We start from the raw sequence: 26,348 nt of genomic DNA on the forward strand, positions 1-26,348 counted from the left end.
TGAAGGGAACAGCTGCTTTCCATTCACTTTGTCCACGTCCCACATAATCTTATACACCTCAATCGAGACCCTCTCAACGTTCTTTGCTCCAAAGGAAACAACCCCAGCTTACCAGCCTCTCTTTGTAGCTGAAATGCTCCATCTCAGGTGAATCTTCTCAGCACCCCCTCCAGTGCAATTGCATGCTTTCTATATTGCACCCACTGCTCCGGTGTGGCTTAACCAGAGTTCTCTACGGCTCCAACATAACCTCCCTGCTCTTATATTCTGTGCCCTGTCTGATAAAGGCAAGCATCAAATATGCTGTCTTGACTAACCTATTAACCTGCCTTGCCACCTTCAGGGATCTGTGGACAAATACCCCTAGAATTCTCTTGTCCCCTGAGCTTTTTAGTGTCCTGCCATTCATTGAGCACTCCAACATCTTGTTCTTCCTTCCAAAGTACATCATCTCACATTTATCAGAGTTAAATTCCATCCGCCACTGATCTGCCCAACTGACCAATCCTTTTAAATCTTCCTGTCACCGAAGACCACCTCCTTACTGTCAATTCCCGGCTAACCTTTATGTCATCTGCCAGCCTTACTTGTCATTCCGTCTGACATTCTCCTCTTCATCAGTTATGAATGCCACAAATAGTAAGGGACCCAGCATTGATGTCTGAAGTATGCAGCTGTGCACTGGACTCCAGTCACACAAACAGGTTTGTACCACCACACTATGTTGCCTGCCATTAAGCCAATTTTGGATCCAACTTTTTGAGTTACCCTGGACCCATGAGCTTTTGCTACCTTCTTTATCAGTTTCCATGCTGATCTTGCTGAAATTGATGCAAGTTACATCTTGTAAATTCTTGTATAATTTTAGCAATGTTTCCCTATTTTATACTCCATTCCCTTTAATATAAAGACACATATTGCGTTGGCCTTCCCTGTTGCCCACTGAACTAGTCTGCTAGCTTTTTTGGGATTCATGCAATAAAAACTCCCAAAATCCCTCCGTGCTGTTGCATTCTGCAATCTTTCCCTATTTAATTAATAATCAGCTCAATTCTTCCTGCCAGTGTCCATAACCTCATATTTTCCCACTTATATTCCATCTGCCAAGGTTTTGCCCTCTCACTTAACCAGTCTGTATCCCTCTATAGACCCCTTGTTTCAACCTCATTAATCGACTTTTCAATTTTTTTTGTAATCTGCAGAGTTGGTGATAGTGTATTTGCCTCTGCCATTGGAGTTATTAATTTATATTATAAATAATTGTGGTTTCAGCATTGATCTATGTAGCAGTCCACTAGTTACAGGTTACCATCCTGAAAATGCCCCCTTTATCCCAACTCTGTCTTCTGTTAGTTGTCCAGTCTTCTGAACGTCCTAGTAAACAACACCCAACACCATGAGCTGTTATTTTATTAAGTAGCTTTATGTGTGATACCTTTTATCCTATGCATTTTGGAAATCCAAACATATTATATACTCCTTCCACTTATCAGTCCTGCTTATTATCTCCTCAAAGAACTGCAATACATCTGTGAGGCCTGATTTCCCCTTCATGAACTGTGCTGACTGTGCCTGATTATATTGTGTTTCTAAATGCTTTATAAAATTTCCTAAATGATAGACATCAAGCTAAATGGCATATAATTATCAGCTTTTTTTGTCACCCTTTTTGAATAAGGATTTTACATTACCAGTTTTCAATCCTTGCAATTCTAAGAGGGGTAAAAAAGTAAATCTTAGTGTGTTATAGGAAAGATAATTGTATCCAAACAAACAGTGTCTAATAATGTATTTGCCTCCTTTTTTATGCATGTTGAAATCTAAATTTTAACGTGATTTTTCAAGTAAAACAAGGGGCAACTTCCTTTTTTTGCCAGTTTGCAATGTAGTAACGAGAAATTCAGAACATAGAACAATACAGCGCAGAACAGATGGAATATGCATGGGTTAAGCTCCGTCCTTTTTTTAAAAAAATAGTTAAATTCTGTAGTTGAATTATGTTTAGAACATAAACAAGAACAGGAGTAAGTTGTACAGCCCATCAAACATACTCCACCATTGAATAAGATCATTTGAATTGATTTTGACCTCCGTCTGTTCCCAATAATCCCTGACTGCTGTAGTTGAAATATTTGTTTATATCAGCTTTGAATATATTCAATGACTAAATCTCTTGGGGTCTTATGATGCAGAGAATTCCAAATATTCAACAGCCATCCCAAGAGATGAAATTCCTCGTCATCCCTGACATCAATGGATAATCTCTCACTCTAAAGCTGTCTGTTCCGGATTCTCCTACAAGGGGAAACATTCTCTCAATGCCTACCCTCTCAAGCTCCTCAGAATCTTCAGTTTCTGTAAGATCACCTTTTTTTTAAGTTCCAAAGAGTATAAACCTAACCTGCTTGATCTTTCCTCTTCCAACAAACCCTTGATCTCAGGAGCTAGTTCAGCAAATCTTCTGAATGTCATATATGGCTTTAAAAATGGTACAGCAAATTAAGTAATAATATTATGATGAAGAAATATCTTTTTACTCTTCATATATGTTTAATTGTGATTGAAATGGGAAATGAACTGTTTAAAAGCCAAGAATTGTGGAAGGGATTACAGCTCTTTATTAAAATCCAAGTTACTAAACCTCATCATAAGGTGTCTAAACTCCTACTTTGTTCAACTGGTGATGGAGGTGGTTTGCAGACCGCCTGGTGCTAGAGGCTAAGTATGAAGTAAGATTTGGCTGGCAGCATGTAGGTGATTAGTTTCTGGAGTAGCTGTGGATCAGTGTTTCTTTCTGCAGTAGTAAATGACTGAAGAAAGCTGGTTTATTTTCCCTCACAAGTTGCTGTAAGCTGTTATTTTTTAACAAGTTATTTTTTAAAGTAAGTCTGAGTGTTTATAATTTGTCAACGAGCCATCTCTGTGCTTCCTGCAAGAAAGTGTAAATTACCTGGAGAAGAGCAATTGAAAAGCAGCAAGTCCTAGCAAGCAAGAGGATCATCTGATAGCACCAATGACCGTGAACTGCCTTCCCAGATTTTTCTTTCCACCCTTTTTTGTCAGTGTTTATGTGCAGAGAGTTTTTATAAAGGAGTTGCAGTTTTAACTCGTAATGTCATTTAGCAACAGTTCATTGCCATTTACCTCTATTGAAATTCACTGTTTGCCTGGTCCTAAATTGGGGAACTTGATGGATAAATTGGGAGATCATAGAGTCATAGACATACAACACGGAAACAGGCCCTTTAGTTCAACTTGCCCATGCTGATCAGATACCCAAAATAAATCTAGTCCCATTTGCCTGCATTTGGCTCGTATCTCTCCACCTTGTTATTCATATACTCATCCAGATGCCTTTTAAGTGTTGTAATTGTACCAGCCTCCACCACTTTGTCTGGCAGCTCATTCCATTACAAGCATCATTGTCTGCATGGGAAAGCTACCCCTTAGGTCTTTTTAAATCTTTTCCCCGTCACCTTAAACCTGTGCCGCCTAGTTTTGGACTCTCCTACCCCATAGAAAAGACCTTGTTTAATCACCCTATTCATACCCTTCATGATTTTGTAAACCTCTATAAGGTCACCGCTCAGTCTCTGATAGCCCCAGCCTACTCAGCCTCTCCCTTTAGTTCAAACTTTGCAAGCTCAGCAACATCCTTGTAATTTTTTTCTGAACCCTTTCGAGTTTCACAACATCCTTCCTATAGGAGGGAGACCAGAATTGCACTCAATATTCTCAAAGTGGCCTAACCATTTCCTGTACAGCCGCAATATGATCTCCCAACTCCTACACTCAATGCACTGACCAGTAAAGGTAAGCATACCAAACCTTTGTGTAACTTGATAAAATTTTTAACTTTTATGACTATGAGAAAAGCACATCTTTATTTACAGTGAGTTACCCCAGCCCGTGTTAATCCTAATTCCATTGTGCTTCAGATCACGAGCTTTGGAGCTCAAGTATAAAAGTGGTTCAGAGTTCAGATCTGAATATCACTGAATATATGTTCTCCGTAAAAGGCCATTTGAAAGATTTTGCAGAACAGACCTTTTCTCTTCAACAATAGTATCAGGTTTCTGGTGCCTCTGGGCATGCCTGTAACTCTAATGGCAACGGCAAATGTACTGAACAATCACTTCAGAGAATGTTGGTTTTTTGACTGAATAATCTAAAGTCAGTTATGCACTAGGTGTGCTCAGCCTGCACAGAGCACTGTTTGGACAACATTGTTCCCGATCTGTATCAATTAATGTTGCTCAATATGGTGTCTTTATCTAGGAATCCATTGAGAGGGAAGCATATTTCAGTTCTAATTTACATATTAGCTCTAAATCATAAATAATCCAGTTGCAGATTGGTGAGTAAATTGGTAGCCGTAGGTTAGGTGAAACTAGCATGAAATGATTTCTTTCCATTATGTTTGATACACTGTCAGGTGACTATTCAAATGTGACATGCATACTCACTGTAAGACCAATGTGTATTTATAAGTCCTGCTATTCAGAGCATGCATTCTTAGTGAATGTCACAAACAGCAAGTATGTTTTCTTAATAGGCGTCAATTTGACGGGTTCTTACCAAGCAAAATCATCTCAATGTAAGGTTTATATTACAAGTGAAGATTTTCTGTTGGAGAAATTAATTATCCTGCTTTTGAGCGTAATCCATGTTATGGTTAGTCACTCTAATTAATAATCCCGTTAACTGGCTTCTCATGTCTTCATTGACTTCCTGTGTACCTTCAATATCCATCCATCTCTTCGATATCAGTGGTCTGTGTTGTCCAGTCAAAGACCTTGTCATCATTTGATTTCCATTTCTTCCTTCTCCTCAAGTTGGAGCTTCTCCAATTCCTTCTCAGATTTCTTGCTCAAGAATTCTCCATCAATTCTTTTCACAAAGCTAGAACAAATTTAGACAGTAGCTATTAAATCATCCTTCAAATATGCTAATACCTTGAGATTTAAACTAACTGATACAAGTTCAAATGGCACAGCATTTACGCACCATTACATCTTCACACACCCAGACCATTGGATGCATTAGGTGTGGCTGGAAACAGGGTTATGACTGCCACTTTGCTCTTTTTTCCTTTGGAAAGTATAGGTGTGATCTAACTTCACAAGTGAATTATGAAGTCTCTTCCCATCTGGGCTTAGGTTCTAGTTCCTAGAAATCACAATTAAGCAGTCATACAGGCGATATGGTGCACAGAATAGTTTGTGTAGGTAAGTGAATTTATGAATGGCAGGGCTTTAATGCATCTCATATTAACCAGCATTTTTGTAGCATTGCCGCTATCAATCATGCTTGCCTCTCCATTATTTTCTACACAATTCATTGATCTGCATTGCTGTATTTCATTTGCTAAACAATCAAAATAATTGTGTATTTGCTGCACTGATACTGTACTGCACTGAGGCTGTTATGTCATATAGACTAAAATCACTCCAAGAAAAAGTACAGTGAATGTTAGTAGCTGTCACCATGAAAGTCTGCTATTAGAGAAAAATTGACTTGAAAGTATGATGTACAACTGTAATAGGTGAGGAGTGGACCAACCACATTAAACTGCAGAGAAAGCAACTTCACTTCAGAAAGTTACTTCTATAAACACTTCTGATTCATAGGCCTGCTCAAAGGTTAGAATGGAACTTAGCTGATTTAAAGAGTCAAAACCAATCCTTTTATAGACTACTTAATCATACTGAATTATCTTGTTGACTTTCAAATTGATACTGCTTTCAAATATTGTAAATTGAATTACAGCTACTACAACAGGAGGATAAGTGAATAACCCTGACCTGATTATGTTTCAGATGGTAATTTTAATCTTGCTATCTCTATCTTGTGCCAAGTACTCATTTGAGCTGTATGTAAAACTGTCAAATAGCAGATTCACATATTGGCTACCTGTGACTTTGAATTTGGCAAAATAAATGAGCTGTTGTCTGGGATTGAGTGAATTTTTATGTTGTTGTGAATACTTGTATTAGAAAGGTGACTAAATTACTTTGATAGCAGCAGGATATGTACTTGAACCCGTCTCCTACTATACAGCTAATCTGTTAGAGTATTACCAAGGTTTGGGGAAGATTATTGTTCTTGAAAACAGTGGCATCTGTGGAATTATTTTTAATATGTCTGGCACTGTAGAAGCAATGGAGGTAACAGGTGGTTTGCACACATTTGAATCAGATCAGGTCTGTTAGTATTTGTAGCATGTGATCAATATATATTAATGCAAACATCTTTAATGGTTGATTTAGAAGCTTCGCAAAGATTTCTTGAAGTAAAAGTATTTGAAAGTATAAAAGCAGCAAAAGAATGAATGGCATTTTCAAAAACTGGAGCAAAAATCTAAAAGATTCATAACTAGCTATGAAAGCTGTACTTGCGTACCCTTTCTGTGCTCTTAAGTGTTAGGTTTTATCCACCCGAGTACATATTTGCAAAACATCCTCACAGTAATGAGGTATTACAAATAATTTTAGCCACTACTGCTCAAGATTTTGAAATATCTTTAACATTTAGGAAATTAACCTCCAAGCAACTAGTCGATTTCTTGATGTAAAGCAGCAGTTGGTGTAGCTTACTTGGATTTTAGTATGGCCCTTGACAAGGCATGGCATAGGAAACTGATAAATCAAGTAAAAGTTCATGGAATCCAGTGTAGTGTAGCGGGTTGGATCTAAATTGCTTCGTGACAGAAGACCGAGGTGGTGGTACAGGCTGTTTATGGGAGTGGAGCTCAGTATGCAGTAGCATACCACAGGACCTGGATCTCTTGGGTCAGTGTTGGATCCCTTACTGTTTGTGACATTCATAAATGATGCAGATAAGACTGTGGAAGAAGGAGCAAGGTGAGGGAGTACTCAATGATGATAGGAATCTCTGGGATCTTGGAGAGCTTGTCCACTCCCGAAGGTAGTGGGACAGATTAATATGATAGAAAGGACATCATATGGGATGCTTGGTTTTTTTTCAGTTATGAATTAGGTTATAAGAGCAGGGATGTCATGTTGGAGCTATGCTGATCTTTGGCTAGGCCACAAGTAGAGTGCAGTACTGGCCACCACACTATAGGAATAGAGCGGATCAGCCATGACGGGAGGCTGGATAAGCTCAGGTTGTTTGGAGCAAAGAACGTTCCCCTTAGTCAAAGTGTCAAATGCAAGGAGATGTAATTTAACAGATAAGAGTAGAGATTTAGTGGGTATTTGGGCGAAAGTTTTCTTATCCAGATGGCAGTGGAGGTCTGGAATGCAGTGCTTGGGAGGATAGTTGAGGTGGGAAACCTCACCCTTTAAAAATTACTTGGATGAGTACTTGAAATGTCATAACATTCAAGGCTATGGGCCAAGTGTAGGAAACTGAGACTGGTGTAAATAGTAGTGAACTTCTGACAGTACAGACTTGATGGACCAATGGGCTTCCTTCAGTATTGTATTATTCTAAGCTCAGGGCATGTGGTGAAATTGCAGTTTGGCAGAAATTGTGTATGAATGTAAAAGGTAGAAAAATGAAATGTGAAAAGTAAAAGTGTTAATTTTAAAACTGCTGCAAAATAATGATTTATTAACTATTTTCATTACTGAAGATGCACAGCCAGATGAATTACATCAACCATTGCCAAGCAGTGTAATAATTGTATATCTATAATTGATATTCTTGATCATGCCTTAAGGTGATGAGGCCAGTTGAATTAATAACATAAATTAATGTTCGCCTCTTTTTATAGTCTCATTGTTGTTGACTGTTGTCTACGTCTTACTCTTTGAGACTTTTCTGATTCTCAACAGGTGAGGGTGAACAAGAATGTGCTGATAATGGGGTGTTGGCTGAAACAACAACTGATCAAGTTAACTGGTGTCCTATCTGCCTGAACCACTTTGTGGACCAAGAAGTAGCTGTTCCTGAGAGCTGCTGTCACATTTTTTGCCTGAGGTGCATTCTTGCTTGGGCTGAAGTAAGAAAATGTTAATTAAAATTAAATTGTATATAATTATATATTTTTAAAAATTCATGTATGGCTGTGAAATGAAAATATCATGGTAATGAATACAGTGAACCTAATCTGATTGCATATAATGAGTGCTGTTGTAAAATTAATGTATTAAATCTGTAAGATGAAATTGAATCAAACAAGCGCTAGTGCTCTAAACATATATTCAGATGCAGACATTAGTTAAACTGTCATGTGGACAACAGGGGAGGGGGGCAGAGGGAGGAAGAAGAGTGAAAAAGGGAGATGTGTTCTTCATGTTTTGCATAAGCTGTGACATTTTATGTGAACACTGACATTTTGTACAAGTGATTGGCAATCCAACATTGTGTCTTAATGGGCCAGGTTTTTGTGGTATAATCACGATATCTACGCAGCACAAGCCTGATTAATTTACGAGTGGCAAATCTACAATGGCTGCAAGAACAGTTTGGTGGCTGGGGAATCTTGCTGTAAGTTATTTGTGCCCTGATTATTCAAAGCCTGTCCACCGTTGAAAAGGCTGAAGTGAGGAGTGTGATGGAATACTGTCCAACTGCCCAGATGAGTGCAGCTCCAACAGCACTTGGAGCTCAACATGGTCCAGGATGAAGCAGTTCATGTACTGCCTTCACCACGCACTTGGTTCAGCAGTGGCACACAGATGGTACACGCTGCTGCCACTGTGTGATGAACTGCAGCAACCTCACCAAGTCTCTGTCATCAGCTCTTTCCAAACCACAACCTGTATCACCTAGAAGAATAAAAGCAGCAAATACTTGGGAACTCAGTCACTTGCAAGTGTCCGTATTCATCAGAGTTTAGAAGGATGAGAGGGAATCTGATTAAAAGATATAAAATTCTAATGGGAGTAGACAGAGAGGATATATTCCTTAGCTGGGGAGTCTAGAACCAGGTATCACAGTCTCAGAATATTACATATACCATTTAGAACGAGATGAGGAAAGGTTTCTTCACTCAGGAGGTTGTCCGCCTGTGAAATTCTCTAACTCGGAAGCTGTGGTGGCCAAGTCACTGAATATATTCAAGCAGGGATTTTTTTTAGATTTTAAATGCATCAACATGTATGGGGAAAAGGCAAGAATATGGCATTGAGATAAAGGATCAGCCATGATTGTATTGAATGGTGGAGCAGGGTGGAAGGGCTGAATGGTCTCTTATCACTCCTTGATTTATATGTTATCCCTCCAAGCTTGCACACCATACTTAGAAATATACTACTGTTCCATCACTGTCACCAAGTCAAACTCCTGGAACTCCCTTCCTAATAGCATTGAGAGTCTGTCTACATCACATTGACTACTGTAATTCAAGATATCACCATCAAAGCTCACTGTGACCTTAACGAGAGGAATTAGGAATGGGCAGTAAGTACCGGCCTAGCCAATGAAGAACGCATTCAATTAATACACTTTTTTAAAAAAAGTCAGAATTTCAAGAGATGCATCCTGGGTTACAAAGCTACAGAACCTGCTGCTGAATTTGGATTTCTACACTGTTTGCTTTGCAGAGATGTCTTTAACCTCCGTGTTAGTTATATAAACTAGAATTGTATTCCTTGGAATTTGGATATTTCAGTTCAATACATTTGAAGCTTCAAGATATTAAATGATAGATATAACGAAATTGTATTGGCTGATTGGATTGTGGAACAAGGGGCGTAGTTTAAAATTTAGGACCAGTCCTTTCAGAAGTGAAATTCTATGTGCAAAAAGTGAACCAGATTCGAACTCTCTTCCACAAATAGCAATGAATGCTAGATAAATTGTAAATTTTAAAATAAATACTTGTTCACCAAGGATATGAAGGAAAAATATATGGAGTTGGACCACTGATCAACCAATGTCTCATTGAATGGTTTTAACAGCCCTTAAAAGTGCCACAGAAATTTGCACATAATAATTAAGAGCATAAGCATCTATTTAACAAGCATCACATTGTCAGTCTCTATGATCCAGAATGAGAACCAGTTAATCATATTCCTGCAACTGGTTGAGATTTTAAAACTTTTTTTTTGTGTTCCTTTCTTTCCGTGCAATAGTGCTTACCCTTTCCTTACTTTCTGTCTACCTGATTTGACACTAATTCACACATGGCTTCACTCTCCCACATTGTTCCCATTTCTTTTACAGACCTGAAAAATTTTGTAAGATGGTGTACAGTTAGTTTTCTTCCTCCAATTTCAGTTCACACATGCAGTAATTAACAGCCCAAAGATGATATGAAGTTAATGCAGCAAAATATTTAATTAACATCACGCGATTCTCACTCCAGTAAAATCTGGCTCAATAATATTTTAAAATTATTTGTCCATAATTCTTGTTAATTAAATGAAATTAAGCACTAAAAAGATGGTTAATCCAGATCACAGTAGAATCTGGTCATAATTTCCTAGTTGGAGAAATAGTTTGATATTTAAAAGGGATAAAGCCGTGAAAATTATTCAGTGAGTTAAAGTGAGGGAGAGGCAAGGTGCAACAAAAGTTCTATAGATTCACATTTAAACATTGAAAGATGTAGAATTTTGACCATTTAAAAAAAAATCTGCACTAAGTTACATGAGGGTCATTTAGAAAGGCATTTCAAAGTGACGGTAGACTTATTTTCATTATGTGTGGCAAAATAAGTTTTAAAAAGCTAATAGAATTTTGGAATTACTTTTGCAGAGTCATTTAGTACAAGTTATAAAAGCAAGGCTAAACTTTAATACTGCTGTAGTTAGAGTACATTTGAAGTTATGTGCTCAGTTTTCACCACTAAATAAAAACACATTAGAGAGAGAAGAAGATAGTAGCAAGACTGGTTAAGTGTAAACAGATATGAGATGTGATCAAATAATGGAGGTATTTGACATTTGCGACCTTGGCTTTGGAGGGTAATAAAAAGGGAGACTTGACAGATGTGCAAATAATATATTAATTGATATGGTCAAGAGAAACCCAGATTGTTTATTTTAAACAAGCCATGAGGGTGGGATTTGAAGGTATAGATGAGTGAAAAGCAATTTTCAAACTAAATAGTTAAAAGTTTATTTCATCATGAGCAGTAGTTATTCTGGAATTATATGCCAAGCATGATTGATTAAGTGAAAAAATATATAATGATATTCTGGTGCAAGCCGCCCCTTGTTTGAAGAGTGTGGGTCTCTCCTCCAGTTGCAGATTTCTGCTCAAACTCATCAACATATCACCAAACAAAAATCTGCCTCTGCAGCATTTTCAAACATGGTATTAAAAAATGCATTGCTTTGAAAAATGTTAATTGATTATATTAAAGAATGCGAATTTAATAAAGTTTGGCCACTACAGCTGGAAATTGATTTATCACCAAAAAAACACTCTTTAAGGCAATTGAAATCAATTTCCTGTGATAATTCATATTTAAATTATTGAAAATTAATTTTTTTAAAAATCCAGATCTCTATTCCAGGGGCGGCATCGTGGCTCAATGGTTAGCACTGCAGCCTCACAGCGCCAGGGACCCAGGTTCAATTCCAGCCTCGGGTGACTGTCTGTGTGGAGTTTACACATTCTCCCCGTGTCTGTGTGGGTTTCCTCTGGGTGCTCTGCTTTCCTCCCACAGTCCAAAGATGTGCAGGCTAGATGGATTGGCCCTGCTAAATTGCCCATAGCGTTCAGGGGTATGTGGGTTATAGAAGGATGGGTCTGGGTGGGATGCTTCAAAGGCCAGTGTGGACCTGCTGGGCCGAAGGGCCTGTTCCCACACTGTAGATAGTCTAATCTAATCTAATTGGTGAGTTCCTTATTAAGTTTAAAAATAAACTTATTCAGAACCTTTTTCTAAATATATTAACCTTGATCTTTGCTCGTAGTTTGTTTGGAACATCTTCAAAGACCTGTAAATGAATGAAATTACCAGAAACTCCCAATTGTGATCAGCTCTTCATGGGGTTGTGGGTGAGGTCTGCTTTTAGCCTTGAGTTTTAACAACTTGCACCTAAGACTGCTGACACTCAATTTGAATGTTGTTTGTGCTTAAAACTTAATTACTTTAGCATTTCGTTAGAAAGATGAGTTGATGGACCAGATCTTAGTAATTTTTCTAATGCATTTCTTCTCTAATGGATAGCTTCTCTAAGGAAGTTAGATAAACTGCAATTCATGTTTTTAGTTTGAGAGTAGTTCTTTTGGGGCAAATAAAGTAAGACTCATTATTGAAATAAGGCCCCAAGAAGCATTTACAGTTTACGCATGATGAACTTATTTTTGTTAAAGATGTTTAACATAGTGTGTACTATATTTACACCATGAATAAAAGATTTTTCCAGTTGCATTATTGCAGGGAGCTGAAGTGGCCTGCATGTTACCTTATACTCTTGCAGTATTCCTATCAAATGTGTCCCATTTTGATAAGGGAAGAAATGTGCAGTTTGCAGACTGTAAATCAGGAAATATTTGCTTTTGCCAAGTAGAATATTTTAATAGGCCACCCAGTGCCTGAGACTGTGAACTACTCGTTTTTGCTTTTTAATGTCTGAAGTTTTAAATTTGCCTGATTCACAAAGTGAAGTGAGCAATGCTGAACAACGGCAACTGTTTTGCTCTTGCCAGTGTTACAAATTAAATCTCTTAAGTGAAATTATGTTTGTGTGGAAGTGCTGGCAGTGTTGGGTCCCACAGAATATTCTATGTGCTGATATTTCCTGGTTTATAGTATTTGTACCACTGATGTCTACTCTTTACCCCAGGGGTTCTGGCTGAGGGATTGGCAGGGACACTGGGGTGAAGGAAGGAGGTCAGTTAAGTTCCAGTGTGAAAACTGAAATGTCTTGGTGAATAATGCTGGACAGAAATTTAGCAGGTAAGCTTCTTTCAGCCTTTACTTTGGCATCCCAATTATCTCTGGCTGTGGGGCGGCACGGTGGCTCAGTGGTTAGCACTGTTGCCGCACAGTGCCAGGCACCCGGGTTTGATTTCACCCTCGGGCGACTGTCCGTGTGGAGTTTGCATATTCTCCCCGTGTCTGCGTGGGTTTTCTCCGGGTGCTTCGGTTTCCTCCCACAGTCCAAAGATGTGCAGGCTAGGTGGATTAGCTGTGCTAAATTGCCTGTAGTGTTCAGGGATGTGTAGTTTATGTGGTTTAGAGGGGATTGGTGTGGGCGGGATGATCCAAGGGTCAGTGTGGACATGTTGGGCCAAAGGGCCTGTTTCCACACTAGAGATTCTGTGAATCAGTGATACACGTATTTTCATTTACAGAGCAGCTAAAATTTCTGTACGTTTCTAATCCAGCGTACTAATGAAAATCCATTGTTCGGAATAAACGTTCATCAGATTTTTTTTTAAACTGCAAATTGTAGTAGAAATCTTGCAAATTATGCCAAAAATCGCTAGGCAATCCTTACGACAATAGGAATAATAAAATATGTTTGTATTGGTCTCACTCATTTTCACAAGTGCCAGCCAATAGGTATGCACTGAAGTACAGTGATGCACTCAATTTCCAACTATATTTACAAGTTATAACTTGCATGAAACCACTGTAGATTTTGCCATGTTTTCTATTTGAGCTTGACAATTTGGTCTGTATTGGGATTATAATTTAGAAAAGCTAATACGAAAAAGAACATTGGAATGCAATTTCTTTCATAAAAGTGGCATTTTGTTGAAGGTCTTCTGCTTGCACCTTAAAAATCATGTTTTTTTTAAATGTGAACAGATTGATATAGTCCTGTTATATTTCAGCTTATAACTCGGATGTGATTCAAATTCTCACGAAAGTGAGTGAATGAAGAGTAAAATTCTAACACTTGCCATGTACATTGCCAATCCCTGAATTTTGATGCCATTTGTGATGCCTTTGAGCAACGTTAAAACTGTCGGCAGTCTTTTTTGCTCTCATTCATTTAACAGCTTTTGTTGGCAGATGCTGTTGCATCTGATCTGAAAGGCATACTTTGTATAGATTCCATTATTGCGAGTGTACACACTGGAGACAGTATTTGTTATGCTACTTATTGTGTCAGCATCTTGGGTTTAATGTTGACTTTTGTTAATCTAATGATATGAAGCCTAGGAGTTGTTGAATACTACTGCATGTTTGTAAGTTCATAATTGATCAACTATTATCTTTAATAAATATAGTTTGGATTGAATTGAATACTTGCTGATAAATGTGGGAACAAAATTCTTATTCTGATTGAATGTAACGCTTAGTTGAGTCTTCTCACCAAACTTCTGCACTATAATATTCAAACACATTGTGAAACTAGACTTTTCATTCTGAGCAAACGTCAGGTATTGGAAGAACTTCAAGCAGAATTACTGAAACCCAGCTATTCATAACAAAAGTTGAGTTATGGGATAACAAGGTGTAGAGCTGGATGAACACAACAGGTCAGGCAGCATCAGAAGAGCAGGCAAGCTGACATTGCGGTTCTGGACCCTTCTTCGGATAAGTTATGTTCCAGAAACATTAAATTTTTTTTCCATTTTGAGCTATCCCTGACCATCAAAACTGGATTAATATTTAACTTATTACTTGTAGGAACTTTGTACATCAAGCAATTACTGCTTTCACCTCTTTAATTCATCTCCAAGATATGCTATTGAGACATTTTAGGCAACCATGGTGTTGTACATGAACACAAGGTTATAGGTGAGAGATGCAGAGAAAATGTGAAGAATAATATTTGTCTACAGTGAGTGGCGATCACTTGGAACTCATTGCCTACAAGGTTGGTGGAAGTGGAGACAATCAGATTTCAGAAGGAAGTTGGAAATGCGCTAGAGGGGACTAAACTTGCACGGCTGTAGGGATAGAGTGGGGAATAGGAATTACTTGATGACTGTACAGCGTTCTGTCATGGACTTGGTCGGCCAGCTGACTGCCTCCTGTGGCAGGATGACTCTACAGTATGTTCACATCACTTTTTCCTGTTGCATCTCTTTTTCCCTTTCCTATCCTTTCATGAGAACGAACACAAGAATTACTAAAAAGAGAAGACCAGAGGCTCATCTAGGATTCTGTGGGAAATGCCCAAGTCTTAGTGGCACAGCTCATTCCATGATACAGTTTGAGCAATTGTGATGAAGACAGAGCAACCAGTGAATTATTGATGTAATTTGTCCGATGTAATAAAAGAAAAGCATGTGAATAACTCAGAAATCAAACAAATTTGTACCTCTTTTCACAGAAAAGAAACTGCTGCCCAATAGACCGTAAGCCCTTCAATCTGGTTTACAAACGAGACAACGTAAAGAGTAATGTAAAGGTATGTAATTGGTAGTTAAATAGTTTAATGCATGTGGGTTCAAATAAAACATGAAATAAACAAGACATAAGGCAATTCAGATGAATAGTTAATGAAATAAGGCACCAGGATTTATTAAGATAACAAGGTGTGGAGCTAGATGATCACAACAGGCCAAGCAGCATCTTTGGACGCCTGAAACATCAGCTTTCCTGCCCCTAAGATGCTGCTTGGCCTGTTGTGCTCATCCAGCTCCACACCTTGTTATCTTGGATTCTCCAGCATCTGTAGTTCCTATTACCTCTGATAAGGATTTACCGAGTTGTATTTCATGCATCCCAAAGCAGTTAGAAGGCCAGTCGGGCAAGAGCTGAGCATAAAATCCACCTGGGAGAATGTCCACGTACTGGCCCGTCAGAAGCAGTGCCCCATCACTTCTGATCTCTCCAGTCCCTCATTCTCTACCCCTTCCCCCACTGTTATCCCAATACCCTGTACTTACATGTCAGTGCAGGTTCCCCAAGATTGGAGGCTGCACATAATCCCAGCAGTGACCCATCAGATAGGACTGCCTGTTGAGAAAGAGATGCGAGGCTCACTATGAAACACTAAGTCGTGCTCTCAACTTTAAATTGCTGCTGACAGATGTCAGGATTGTGGGCGACTCCTGATCCTGACATTTTAGCCCACGGTGCTGGAATCATGGTGCCCCATAAATTTCGGCGTACTGTTTCGAATGAATTCTTTCATTTTCTGCCCTCACACTCTGGAACAGGAAAACAAATGTGCCTGTTATAATATAGTGACATTTTCTCTGCTGTTTTTATGCATTTCAGATCCCAATCAAGCAGAACTTCAATAAAACTTCAAGAGAACAGAAGGCATGCAGCAATGAAGAGCATTGTCAAAGTATCACAAGGTAGGTGCTGCTGAAAAATTAATTTTAGGTTGAATTTATTCATAATCTTCAAGAAAAGTATCTGATGTGGCTTAGGATAGAAACAAAATTGGGGAACACTGCAACTTATTTTTAAAATAAAAAGTAAAATTATCAATGGATTCTAGGCTTTATTAGCGTCTAGATAATTATCAAACATTTTTCTTATGCCGATATGATCGTGCTTTTTAGATATGTAATGTGTGGTTGCAGAGCTTAATGGTTTCTTCAGATACGATTATTCGGGTCTTCTGTAATCTTTAATAATGTTTTGTTCATAGTGTGTGTCAGGTACTAGAATAGGGGTTGCCCGTATTTTCTCATGCACATAACTTTGTAAAAGACCACGGTAATGTTTACTTCCATTCTTGCCACTGTGCATGGCACTGTTTTTAGCATAATTGGATTCCAAGTACAGTAATTTCCTAGCTGTTTGGCACACTGGGGAAAAGGGGCTGTTGATTCCTTAATCTGCTGTTTGCATGAGAAATACTTGTGGCGGCTGGGAGAACGCAACTCGATTTGTCTTGGCCACAAGATGACTATGTTTTAGAAACCATTGGTGCAAACCAAAAGTTTCTATTTTAATCTGGGAATTCTCCCTGTGAGTTCATAAGAGAACCTTCAGGTCAGTCTTGAACTAGCTTTAGTGAAGCATTGGATCCATTATTCTCTTTCAATGTTCCCATCGTCCGGAATTCTCTTTTGAATCTTTAATGCCAGTGAACGATAATTCTGAATGTTTGTGATACAGCTAATAAGGACTTACTCAACTTTGTTTTTCTATATTGCTGATATCCCACAGGAATAAAGCAGCCTGTGTCAACTACTGTTCATCTAACAGTTAATATTCTGGAGTTGGTGCGTTTTTTTTTAAATCGTATACAGTATAACTAGTGGGCAACGGAGAAGACAGGCACATTAGAGACCCAAGGACAGGATGCTGGAATTTTTCCATGCTTGAATGAGATGTGGTTAATGGATTGCAAAGCTGCACAGGAAACTGTTTTGTGTCGGGATGCAAGGACCCCCAGTGGTTTCACAGAAGTACCTGTTTATGTATATAATTAGGCAGAAGCTCTTAACTGTTAAACTTATAAAGTAATGATTTTTACTTTATTAATATTGGATGTGTTGAGAACTTCTGTGACAGTGTTTTTAGTGACTTAAGGCTACTATAAATTCATATGTGCTCTGAGAACTGGTCAGATTGGGAAGTTTTACCGATATTTGTGTGGGCAGGCCTTTGTTACTTAACTTACAAAGAAAATTACAGTACAAGGAACAGACCCTTCGACCCCCAAGCCTGCACCGACATGCTGTCCGTCGCAACTAAAACCCCCTACGCTTCCGGGGACCGTATCACTATATTCCCGTCCTATTCATATATTTGTCAAGATGCCCTTTGAAAGCCACCTTAGTATCTGCTTTCACTATCTTCCCCAGTAGCGAGTTCCAGGCACCCACCACCCTCTGTGTAAAGAAAAAAGTTGCTTTGTATATCACCTTTAAACCTTGCCCCTTGCACCTTAAACCCACGGCCCCATGTAAGTGACTCTTCCACCCTAGGAAACAAACTTCTGATTGTCCACTTTGTCCATGCTCTTCATAACCTTATAGATTTCTATCAGGTCGCCCCTCAACCTCAGTCATTCCAGGCAGAAAAATCTAAGTTTCTCCAACCTCTCTTTATAGCTAATACCCTCCATACCAGGCACCTTCCTAGTAATTGAAATTGCTTGAAAAATCTAGTTCACTGATGCATTAGAGCAGCAACAGTGGTTCCACACTAATTGTATCTCCAAAGATTGTCCATCTTGAATAACTCTGGGTATGTTTTCTAGTCTGCTGTGTAACATTGTTTATTATGTAGCAGCAGAAAGCATTTTTGATCAGGCTACGCAACTGTTCTGATTTCATTATAAACCAATGTCTTCATTTCACAAGTGCAAGTTCATAGCATAGTTGATGAGAATTTCTGTAGTTATGTTTGTAAAAATAAGTGGTCTGGATTATGTGCTCTGCAGTGGTCAAACTGCATTAACCATTCTTTACACTTGAGCTTGTCCAGAGGCATTCTGTCAGATTGTGCTTTGGAAATTACTGCAATTGTGGAATCATGTCATGTAGGGCTCTCTACAGGGGATCTGGGACCTGTGTGAGCTGCAAGTAACTGAATCTCAAACAAACAGATTGAAAAGTTATTGCTGTACTGTACAAGTCAAAATGTTTTAAGTCAGTATCAAATGCATTAAAGAAAACACACTGCAAGGGGAAGAAAGACTATATAGAGAGGATTAATACATTAAACTAATTTTGTTTAAAATGAATGCAACTCCATTCTTATTTTTGTATTTCAATTACATTATTTGACTCGAATGAATATTTTCCGCTGTGTTTATTGGATAATTTTGCACTGTTTCCTGTGTTTCAATGCTTGATCTCTCAGCAAGGTACAACACAGGTTCTGGAGTAGCAGCAGCTTCCTAATTTCATGTTTAACTGTGTGTCTGCAGTTTTGAGGATTTCCAGTGTGGTTGAGTCTTTAACAACTATGTGCATTGGTGACCTCGCCATCATTTCTGAGCAAAGTACAGCTCATTACCTTTTAAGATAATAGGGATCTTCCAACTAACTTTAGATTTTTATTTCTTTTGCCAATTACAGAGGAGAAGTTTCTTTGAATGATGCGTTTTCCACATGCTTAAAGGAAAAATGTAAAAGTAAGTAACAAGTGAGCTTTGTGTTGATATCTTAAATTGGAAGAACATCATTCTCCATAAAAGATTTGGATTTTTAACTTCAGATTTGGCCTCATACATTCCAAGAATGTGGAATTCCAAAGAGAGGAAAAGGCTTTCAACCCATTAACTCTGTTCTGTCCTGAATCCACGTATATTTGTCCTATTGTTTACTTCCTTGCTACTAGCAATATTTGTTATATATGTGTCTAGTTCTGAAAACAACCAAGTGTGCAAAAGCAAAATATGCTGTGTCCTATAATAATTTTTGAGTAAACATTTGCTCACCTTCACTATTTAGTCAGTCAGTCAATGACAAGGTGACATGCAAGGTAGAAGGTTATTAAAGTTTCTCTTTACTTCAGGATGCTGTGCTGCTTGGCAACAAACAGACTTTTGTGACATACAAAGCATGCTGATCACAGGCTGTGACAAAAAGAACAGAACTTCCAAGCAACATAAAAATAAGGTTGGTTGAAGGATTGTGTAATGCTTATTAAATCTGCACTGTGGTAGACAATAGTGTGTTAACACAGATATTGAACTTAAAGCCGTAAAGTACTGGTTTCAGCCTGTTGGGCCAGTTCTGCCATTCTTGGACCATGGCAGATCTGATAATCCTCAACTCTGTTTCCCTGCCTTTTCCCCACAGCCCTCCAATCCCTTACTGATTAAAAGGCTGTCTGTCTCACTCTTGAATATATTTAATAACCCAGTCTCAACAACCCTCTGAGGTGAAGAATTCTGCTGATTCACTACCTTCTGAGAGAAGAATTTCTCCCTCCACGTCATTTAGGAGCTTTGCTGTGTAACATACTTTGCAAAGCGTTACTTAAATTGTCTACCATATCCCCTTTTATTTAACTGAGGTAGCATGTTTATACATGTTAAAATATCTTAACCCACTGTTTTCCTTCTATATTTAAACAGTGCATCAGTTATGTTCTGGAAGATTTGATCTTTGGATCCCTTTATCATGGTATTTACTTCAGCCTTAAAATGGATTTTGCAACATAGGAAAAATGCCCAGAATACTCCATTTGGACCTCTCAATTCCACCTTTCCAGATCCTTTGCTACCCATATCGATTGATCCCTATCTTAAATGTGTTCAGTAATTGAGCATTCTCAGCTCCTCGGGTTGGAAAATTCCAGAGACACCTAATCTGAATGAGGAGGGTTCCCCTTATTTAGTTCTAAATAGCCGACTCCTTTTTCTGAGACTGGGATCGCACTTTTTTTTATTCTTTGTTCGAAGGAAATTTTTTTTCATCTAATCTGAAGAATTTGAAATATTTTAGTTCGTAGGAACATAGGAATTAGGAACATAATAGGCAATTCAGCCCTTCAAGCCCACTCCACCATTTAACATGACCATGACTGACCTTATCCTGGTCTCAACTCTACTTTGCTGCCTGTTCCCCGTAGCCTTTTATCCAGCTTTACATCAGAAACATATCTGGTTTCTGAACCTGTCAATTGGTTCTGCCTCCACTGCACTGTAGAACAGTGAGTTCCACAGGATCACAACCATCTGAGAGAAGTAGTTTCTCCTCATCTCAATTTTGAACCTCCCTTCTCTCACTCTATATCTATGCCCTCTGGTTCAAGACTTTCCCACAAGGGCAATATCTGTTCCACAAACACCTTATCAATCCACCTTTCATATTTTATATACCTCAGTCAGATACCGCCTAATTCTTCTAAACTCCAACGAGTACAAGCCCCAGCTATTCAACCACTCCTCGGCTGACAGCTCATTCATCCCTGGAATCGACCTGGTGAACCTCTTCTGAACTGTCTCGTGTACCTCCACATCCTTCATCTCATAAGGAGACTAAAACTGGACACAATATTCCAGATGTTGGCTCACCAACGCCTTATATAATTGTAACGGCACTTCTGTACTTTTATAATCTTGTCCTTTTGCAATAAACACCAGGATTCCATTTGCCTTTTCTGTTCTATGCTATACCTGCATACCCGCTTTCTGTGATCCATGCACAAAGGCACCCAGCTCCTTCTGCACTGACGCACTTTGATTCCCATTTAAACAATTGTTTGCCCTTTTGTCTTTCCTGCCAAGATGGACACCTCACATTTGTTAACATTAACCTCCATCTGCCAGATTCCATCCTGTTCTCCAAGCCAATCAATATCCATCTACTTATGTTCTCATCACTGCATGCCTTTCCACCTATTTTAGTATCGTAGTTGGGAAAGCAGGCAGTGGGAAAACTTGAATTTGCTCACCTGTCTTATTATCTGCAAGGAAAATGGACTACATCTCTTCAGTCTGTAATCATAAGTCAATTCCTTCATCCCTGGGATGAATTTAGTCTTGCCCTCTTGGGCAAGTATGTCCTTCATTGGGTAAAGAGACCAAAACTGCCCATATTAATCTTAATGTAGCCTCATTAATGTGACCCTGTACAATTGTAGTAGGACTTATTCACTTTTATGCTCCAATCCATTTATGAGAAAGTTTTGTTACAGCATTTGGCTTTCATAATTGCTTGATGCACCTGCAGATTAATGTGTTGTGACCCATATACAGAAATGCTCAGCTTATTCTCAATGCAAACGTTTCTTGATTCCTCCCCATTTACTGTATAATCTGCTTTTAAATTTATAATCTTAGCGAGAAGAATAACTTCACACTTCTCCCAGTTGAGTTACATCTTCTGTGCTCTTGCCCACTCTCAAACTTGGCTGTATCTGTCTATAGATTCTGTGTACCAATCCCTTAATTTCCCACTTAACAGTGTATCGTCAGCAAACTGGGTCTCTTCATCTAAGTCATTCATACAGATTGTAAATAGCTGGGCTGAAGGACTGGTACTTAGTTACAGGCTCAGAAATTGAAAATCCCCCATTAATTCCTCCTTTCTTTCAGTTCATTTACCTTATCCCGATCCTGAGTTCAGATATTACCTAGTTTCCTACTGAGTGGTGTTTTATTGAGTACTTTGTGAAGAATACAATTGACCCAGCATATTATTTATAAACTCTTAGAAGAAATGCGTCACTGGAATGTATATGGTTTGATTTGCTTGCATTGCCACAAATTCTGATAGAATTCATACTGCTGGTGACTGCTGGTAAAATCGCAGGTTAAATGTTATTTCCTGCCATCCACTATATTCTAGCAGAAGGTTTGGAGCTCTGTATGTAAGATAACTAATTTATTTATGCTGTTCACTGGCAACACAACTTTGCGCCTTTTATATGCATGCATAATGATGTCAACGTGTGCAATAGAGGAAAGCCAGTATGCATTAAGGGCCAGTTTTATTCAACACCAAACACTCAATAATTGGGTGAGCATCATGGACAGAAGCTGATTAAGTTGAAGTCTGCTCTCTTGTTATTGTTTTACAAATGAGTGAAATAAATCTAGTTTCCTTTGTGATTTTGCAGATTTCACTTTACTATTTGCTCTAAATTGACCTTTTCTATTCATGAAATTATTCCTTTGCCTTGATAGATCAACAGAAAAGCATGTTGCCAGCCATGTTTAAGGAATGATCTGAACAATTTCTCTCCACAACATGGGAAGTCAGAGATGTTCAATTTCGAGGCTGAAAACTGGTAAATTTCAGTCCTAACATGAGGTTATCGAACCCATTAAAATTTCAGAGCCATAGAATTATAGAGAGTAGGTTTGTCTGTTAAGGCTTCAAACACTCTCTGGTCTGTTAATCACAGGTCGGATTAGATTGATAAACAAGGTCACAGTTTTAGAAGCAGAGTTATATAGATGGCGGAGGGTCCAGGAGGCAAGAGACTGTGAGATTATGATTTTGAAGCATTATCAAATTTCACGTGATAAAATGGGATATTTTCACGAAGAGATAAAATGAGGCTGATATTTAGTGATGTAAAGGTGGGAGAGGGGTGTAAGTTTAATTTAATTAGTGTTTTTTTACCTGGGTGGTAAATACACGCTGTACTAATGTGAATGGAATTCTAAATTTCCTCCTAACCTTTTGAACTTTTCTTCTGTCTTTTGTAGCACAGTGTTCGTTGACGTGTGTGAAATGACACCCCTAATCAGACAGAAAAGAAGAGGACCAGAATCACTTAGACCCCTGTGGCATCCTGCTTCCACTGCTGTTACAACAGGAATGTTGAGGTACTGAGTCAGGTGGTAGTTGGAAGTGACGTCTATAAATAAGCCGAGCAACTTTTTAATACAATATTTTTGTTTTGGTTGTCAGTTATAAGCGTATTGCCATCAGTTGTGAGCCACTTTCTGTTTACCAGCTCCTGTGGCATTGCTTACTGGTTAAAGCTTGGCTAATAATGGATAAAGTGCAATTTAGGATTTTCTTGAGCAGTTATCGGCCTTGTGATATGTTAATTGGAAAAAGTGTCAGTTGTAGGCTGTTTAAAGTAAAATATCGATTTAGTAATTTTTCCAAAACACGTTCCTATCTTTTAGTTCATTTTGACAGAATTTTGCTTTAACCAAGCAAGACAACGTTAGTAGGATTTCTAATTCTTTGCCCAGTAGTTCTGACAGCAATTTACGTCTCTTGTCTGTTTCTGTAAAAGTCTTACTACAGTCCAAACACAATTATCTCTTCTTCAGTTATCTATATTATAGAGTCATAGAGTACAGACTCTTCGGTCCAAATCGTCCTTGCCAACGAGGTATCCTAAATAAACCTAGTCCCGTTTGCCAGTGTTTGCCCCATATCCCTCTAAACCCTTCCTATTCATATACTGACTCAGATGCTTTTTAAATGTTGTAATTTACCAGCCTCCTCCACTTCCTCTGGTAACTCATTCCATACATGCACCACCTTCTGCATGAGAAAGTTGACACTTAGGTCCCATTTTAAAACTTCCCCCTCGCACCTTAAAATGGTGCCTTCTAGCTTTGGGCATCTGCCACTCTTTGACCCATTAGCCCATCTGATCATCTTGGTCATCCATAGAATTTTTTGTACAAAGTAGTAACCTGATATGAATCAGGGATGTCACTGTTTTCTTTATTCACATGTGTTGTGTTTTTGGTAACCAGAACATTTGGTGCCCGAATTGCTGATTTGTCAGCCAGTTATCAATACTGAGCTTGCTAACTCTGTCATCCACCCAGTGGTTAAACAAATAAGTAGTTCACTCTCCAAGAGACTAGGAAGATCTTGGGTTGAGCGAGCACCTCAAATGGGGTTGTGGGGTTTCCTGTAATAGGCCTGGGTTGTGGAGGAGAAAATACGCCAATTCTCCTAAACATAATGTCTACCCTGGGGCCTGTCAGTACATTTCCTGGAAATGGGAGTACATACCAGGAAGGAGACAGACAAACTGGATCCCTTTGAAGAAACGGGATTGAGGGGTGACCGAATAGATCTAATTTTAAAATTATGAAAGCCTTTGATGGCATTGTTACAGAGAGTGTGTTTCCTTTGTGGAGAAGCACATAACTGGAGATAATCACTACACTCACCAATCAGGGATTCAAAATAGGCTTCTTCACCCAAAGAAAGTGGTATGAATATAGAATTTGCTACCAAAAGAAGTAGCTGAAGCAAAGAGAGTAGATGGTTACAATGGTAGATAAAGGTGAAAGAAGTCTTGAGTGGAATTTGAATACTGGCATGGACTGGTTGAGCCAAATGGCCAGTTTCTGTGCCCATAATCTTATGTAAGTAAATGCGAACTGAGTGTGAAAAGCAGCATGAGCTAAAATATCAACTGTTTTTCACTCTCATGTAAAGAAGATGTTTTTTCTTTATCACGAGATCCACATTAGAGATCTATGTATAAAATCTCAGATAGTGAAAGTTTGTTCAGAGGTATCCTGACTCAACCTCACATTAAAACGAAGTCCCTTATACCTCCACAAGTGGATGATAAATGATCCCATAGCCGTATTCAGAGAAGAGCAGGAAAGTTTTGAGGTTTCTAGGCCACTGTTTAACCCCTCAACTGACGGACCTCGCCCAGATTACCTGGTCAATCATCTGATCGCTGTAAGGGATAATGGGAACTGCAGATGCTGGAGAATCCGAGATAACAAGGTGTGGAGCTGGATGAACTCAGCAGGCCAGGCAGCATCTTGGGAGCACAAAAGCTGATGTTTCAGGCCTAGACCAGGCCCAAAACGTCAGCATTTGTGCTCCTAAGATGCTACTTGATTGCTATTGTGATCTTGTCATGTGTAAGTTGATTGGGATGATTCCGCAGATTGCAAAGGTTACTAGATTTACAAGACTCTGAATTCTTTGGCATATCTTGAGGTTGTGAAAAGTGCCATAAAATTCTAACATGTTTGCAGAGTTTGTTTAATGAGTCTACCAAGGTTTATTTTTCACTGCTGTTTAGTTAAGCGGCTAATAGATTCTTCAAATCATGAAAATTGAAAAGCTGTATGTTCTGTTCTTGTGACAACTTTTGTCTTCCACAAACTAATATATTTTACTACCAGTGCTTAAGAACCACTGATCTGAGATTGTTAATAAATGCTCACAAAAGGTGGAACTCACTGCACCTCAGTCAGTTATCATTCATAATTATCAAGAATTTCATGTTACCTAACTCATACTCTAAATCATAGTTACACCTTGGACCTTGTGACCTTTCTGAGGAAATTTAGCATGTCTACAAGGTTCCCCACACCAACTTTTAAAATGCACCAATGAAAGCCAACTGTCTGGGTGCATAATGGCCTGGTATGGCAACGCTGTCCCCTGGACCGTAAGAAATTAGAGAAGGTTGTGTGCACAGCCATAGAAGCCAGTCTTCCGTCCATGGACTCCATTTGCAAGGCCCATTGCCACAGAAAGGCTGCCAGCATCAAAACCCATTGCCCCCCAGCAATGCTGTCCTCTTCCATCAGGCAGAAGATACATGCACCAGCAGGTTCAAGAACCAGATTCTTCCCCTGCTATTATTAGACTGATGAATGGACGTTCTGATTTCAAAAATGCTGATTTTGCCTGGTGCACGCCTTGTGCGATGTAACTTGCATACCTCTGTCTCTTTTTTTTCCCCACCCTATGATCTGTATTTTCTTGCTTACTAAGATCTGCCTGTACAGCTTGTTAACGAAGCTTTTCACTGTACTTAGGTACGTATGATGATAAATCAATCATTCAAAGCTAAAAGCCTTCAAATGAAGACAGCATTACTTAAGGATAACGAAGTGTAAAGCTGGATGAACACAGCAGGCCCAGCAGCATATCAGGAGCACAAAAGCTGATGTTTCGGGCCTAGACCTTTCATCAGAGAGGGGCATGGGGAGAGGGTTTTGAAATAAATAGAGAGGGGGGGACGTGGACCAAAGATGGATTGAGGAGAAGATAGATGGAGAGGAGAGTATAGGTGGGGAAGACGGACAGGTCAAGGAGGCGGGATGAGGTTAGTAGGTGGGAAATGGAGGTGTGGCTTGAGGTGGGAGGAGGGGATAGGTGAGTGGAAGAACAAGTTAGGGAGGCGCGGACGA

At 38.9% G+C, this 26,348-nt stretch overlaps 1 protein-coding gene across 2 annotated transcripts in view; it reads left to right on the plus strand.

Annotated features, from left to right (window-relative positions):
* scaf11 (SR-related CTD-associated factor 11) overlaps positions 1 to 26,348 on the plus strand; it is a 67,585-nt gene that overhangs the window by 16,817 nt on the left and 24,420 nt on the right. For both annotated transcript variants that reach the window (XM_059652558.1, XM_059652559.1), the window contains exons 3-9: positions 7,803 to 7,969; positions 15,162 to 15,239; positions 16,055 to 16,137; positions 18,823 to 18,878; positions 19,262 to 19,365; positions 22,383 to 22,486; positions 22,911 to 23,030. In XM_059652558.1, the coding sequence (XP_059508541.1) occupies positions 7,803 to 7,969; positions 15,162 to 15,239; positions 16,055 to 16,137; positions 18,823 to 18,878; positions 19,262 to 19,365; positions 22,383 to 22,486; positions 22,911 to 23,030 (712 nt within the window). The remainder of the gene's footprint in view (positions 1 to 7,802; positions 7,970 to 15,161; positions 15,240 to 16,054; positions 16,138 to 18,822; positions 18,879 to 19,261; positions 19,366 to 22,382; positions 22,487 to 22,910; positions 23,031 to 26,348) is intronic.

This window comes from Stegostoma tigrinum, chromosome 18 (assembly GCF_030684315.1).
Source record: "Stegostoma tigrinum isolate sSteTig4 chromosome 18, sSteTig4.hap1, whole genome shotgun sequence".
In the NCBI taxonomy this organism is placed as follows: Eukaryota; Metazoa; Chordata; class Chondrichthyes; order Orectolobiformes; family Stegostomatidae; genus Stegostoma; species Stegostoma tigrinum.